At 48.0% G+C, this 4092-nt stretch overlaps 1 protein-coding gene across 1 annotated transcript in view; it reads right to left on the bottom strand.

The window, feature by feature from the left end:
- The window catches only part of LOC308165419 (cullin-1-like), a gene marked incomplete at both ends in the record, with an annotated part of 28570 nt that extends 25209 nt beyond the window's left edge, over nucleotides 1-3361 (bottom strand). The window contains 4 exons of the mRNA XM_080539575.1: nucleotides 823-873; nucleotides 1086-1313; nucleotides 2477-2576; nucleotides 3192-3361. Of these exons, the coding sequence (XP_080395701.1) occupies nucleotides 823-873; nucleotides 1086-1313; nucleotides 2477-2576; nucleotides 3192-3361 (549 nt within the window). The remainder of the gene's footprint in view (nucleotides 1-822; nucleotides 874-1085; nucleotides 1314-2476; nucleotides 2577-3191) is intronic.
- Between the last annotated feature and the right edge of the window lie 731 nt (nucleotides 3362-4092).

Below are 4092 nucleotides of genomic sequence, written 5' to 3'. Positions count from 1 at the left end.
TGTTGATTTTACTGACTGTGCTTTAGTTTGACTTTCTATTCATCCATCTATTCTCTCCATGGAATGAAGCGTCTTTGACTGCTATGAAAAGCCCTATATCAAATAAATGCATTATTAGTGTGCTTGCTGTAGCAAGCAACACTATTGTTATTGCTCATATGTATTATTATATTATTATTTTAAATCATGTTCGAAACTAAATAAAGATTAATTAATTAATTAATTCATTATTATAGCCGAATTTGCCACCGGCTACTCCTCCCACAGTTTGGGCCCGAGGGAGACATGAGAGGTGTCAAAACGTGCGGCTCGTTCCCGCTCGTGTTGCTATTGCTTTGTGGAAGGTTCCAGAGAACGGTTTATCCAATAATCCAAAGTTTTTGTGGAGACTTCTGCCCCATAGGAATGAATGGATGGAATGTTCACAAACAGAGTGGCCAGAATGTGTGAGAATTTTTTCAACATTTTCACACATTTTGTAAACTTCCGTTATGACTACAATTTTAAGTCCACATACACATATTTTACATCTAAACGTTCAGCTACTCACTCTGTCACTCAAAATCTAAATATCTAAGCCATAACATTAATAGTTTTTACATTAATAGTGTTTGTTTGATAGCTCGAGACATGCGGTCTTCACCGGGGGGTGAACCAAAAGCACCTGACCTGCCCCCTACTGGCTGTGAGGGGCAAGCACACTTCACAATGTCCTCAGAAATTGTACCTTTCTAGTTATTATTATTATTATTATTATTATTATTATTATTATTATTATTATTATGGAGATGTGGAGCCAGGCCACTAGGTGGCGGTACTTACTTGTTTATTCAGCGGTCTAAAGAGGCATTTCCTCCACATCACCAGGGCAAGCTGCAACCAGAGGACACCATGAGTCACACACCTAGTACAGGCATCTTCCCTCCACCTCCTTCTCCTCCTCCTCCTCCCCCTATTCCTGCCCTCCTCCCCCTCCTCCTCCTCCTCCCCTCCTCCCCCGTATAGATAGAGGTTATCTTACAGAGTAGATTTCGTAGATAGAGGTTATCTTACAGAGTAGATCTCGTAGATAGAGGTGATCTTACAGAGTAGATCTCGTAGATGCCCCCCTCCCTCCTCCTCCTCCCCCTCCTCCTCCTCCCCCCCTCCTTCCTTACAGAGTAGATCTCGTAGATCCCAGTAGAGTAGATAGACCCCCAGTGGCGGTTCAGGTAGGCACCGATGCCGTTCAGCACCTTGCTGGAGAAGCGGTAGTCCTCCCACTGCTGGGTGTAGAACTTCAACACACTCTCATCCATCAGGTCCTCTCCATCCTGGAGGAGGGGGGGGGAGGAGAGTCGGGGGGGGAGGTGGAGGAGGAGGAGGAGGTGGAGGAGGAGGAGGAGGAGGATGGGGAGGAGGAGGAGGATGGGGAGGAGGAGGAGGGGGAGGAGGAGGAGGAGGATGGGGAGGAGGAGGAGGAGGAGGAGGGAGAGGAGGAGAAGGGGGAGGAGGAGGAGGAGGAGGATGGGGAGGAGGAGGAGGAGGAGGAGGGAGAGGAGGAGGAGGGGGAGGAGGAGGTGGAGGAGGAGGAGGAGGAGGGAGAGGAGGAGAACGGGGAGGAGGAGGAGGTGGAGGATGGGGAGGAGGAGAGAGAGGGAGGAGGAGAGAGAGGGAGGAGGGAGAAGAGAGAGGGAGGAGAGTTAGTTTGATCAGAGATGTGGAGTGTGGTGGAGGTTCAGACAGAGCTGCTGTGTACAGCAGAGCATCAGACAGAAACACATAACATCATCATAACATAATATAACCATAACATAATCATAACATAACCATAACATCATCATAACATAACCATAACATAATCATAACATAACCATAACATAACATAACCATAACATAACATAACCATATCATAACATAATCATAATTAAATAATTATACAGAGTAGAAGGGACAGGACTGGAGATATCATATATCATATACATCCACCCTCCCTATAGATATCTTATATCATATCTACATCCATCCTCCCTATAGATATCATATATCATATCTACATCCATCCTCCCTATAGATATCATATATCATATCTACATCCACCCTCCATATAGATATCATATATCATATCTACATCCACCACCCCTAGGCCATTCCTATTCCCTCAACACTAACCCTGCTGATGGGGAATCAATAGGTAGCCTACATCCCTCCCTCCCTCCCTCCCTCCCTCCCTCCCCTCCTTCCTTCCGTTCATTTATTCATCCCTTCCTTCCTTCCTCCCTCCCCTTCAATAATAGATTCATTGGTTCATTGATTCCGTGGTTCACCAGAGGGCCACAGGAGCAGGTCTGGGAGGGGCTGGTTACCCTGAGCAGGGTGGCGAGGTAAACCCCGTTCACACATACAAGCCTTTCCCACTAGATTCCATGGAATTTACCTGGTACGGTGGTATGTGTGAACACGATTTACAGGGAAATTCTGAGGTGAGGGGGGTTACCTTGAGCAGGTTGGTGAGGTAGTGCTTCAGGAACTCCTTCAGTCGCTTGTAGAGCTCCATCCAGGACTGGTGGACGCTGGAACAGTAGTTATAAACATGTCTGGGGGAGGGGGGGGGGGTTAAGGTTACAACAGGACGCATGGACTACAAACACATCTGTGTGTGTGTGTGTGTCCCCTCTCTCTCTCTCTCTCTCTCTCTCTCTCTCTCTCTCTCTCTCTCTCTCTCTCTCTCTCTCTCTCTCTCTCTCCCTCTCTCCCTCTCTCCCTCTCTCCCTCTCTCCCTCTCTCTCTCTCTCTCTCTCTCTCTCTCTCTCTCTCCCTCTCTCCCTCTCTCCCTCTCTCCCTCTCTCTCTCTCTCTCTCTCTCTCCCTCTCTCTCCCTCTCTCTCCCTCTCTCTCCCTCTCTCTCCCTCTCCCTCTCTCTACCTCTCTCTCTCTCTCTCCCTCTCCCTCCCTCTCCCTCTCTCTCCCTCTCTCTCCCTCTCTCTCCCTCTCCCTCCCTCCCTACCCACACACACAGGAAATGCTGGTGCCCACCTGATATAAACCAACATGCATTCATCTTTTCACCATCGCTGCTATTTTCTTTTTTTGTGCAACCAGGCATCATGGCCATCTCCTACCGACTACACACACACCCACACCCACACACACTACACACACACACACACACACACACACACTACACACCCACCCACACACAGAGGAGGATACGTGTAGAGCTCCATGTAGCGGGCCTTGGACATGCTCTGCCGGGTGTACACCTGCTGGATGCCAGAGCGCAGGTCGTGCCGGATCTGGTTCAGGTTCTGGATCTGGATCTGGTTCAGGTTCCGGATCTGGACCAGGCCGCTCAGCTCGTAGGGGTTCTTGTTGGACGACATCGTCTCTCTGGGGAGGGGGGGTCCGTCTGTCTCTCTGTGCTGGGGAGGGGGGGTCTCTCTCTGTCACCCAGGGGGCTGGGGGCCGGTTCAGATGTGTGTAGCGTTGAAACTGTGAAAGGTTTTTAGTCCTCCATTTGAGACCTGTGAGACACACGGACACATACAGGAACGACACACGGACACACACACACACGACAGACACACACACACACGACAGATATACACACACACGACAGATACACACACACACAGACATACACACACATGACAGATACACACACACACAGACACACACACACACACACACAACCGACACACACACACACACACACACACACACACACAGTTAGAAAAACCCAGTTAGAAAACTAACACAAATAGAAACATCCCCACAAAGCGTTGACTCAACAAGGGTTGAAAATAGGGATGTCCCGATTCCATTTTTTCACTACCGATACCGATACCTGGGCTTCAGGTATCTGCGATACCGATATCAATCCGATATTAGTATTTATTGTTTTACTCCTGAATAATAACAAATACTTCCCCAGTATATAGTCCACAACAACAGTTGGCTATTAAAGACTGCCAGCCTTTATTCATTAACAAAAACAGTACTCTGCAGTACTCAGTGACCAACTGGTTTACAGTTAAAACAATTTAAACAGCAGCATTCAGCATTGTAGAAAAAAAAGAGTTACTGTCAGATTTCTAGTTGTAGTGCCTTCAGG

Source organism: Nansenia antarctica (genome assembly GCF_963989245.1).
Source record: "Nansenia antarctica genome assembly, chromosome: 9".
NCBI lineage: Eukaryota > Metazoa > Chordata > Actinopteri > Argentiniformes > Microstomatidae > Nansenia > Nansenia antarctica.
The sequence above is the reverse complement of the archived record's forward strand: the minus strand, read 5'-3'. Positions and strand labels throughout refer to the sequence as shown.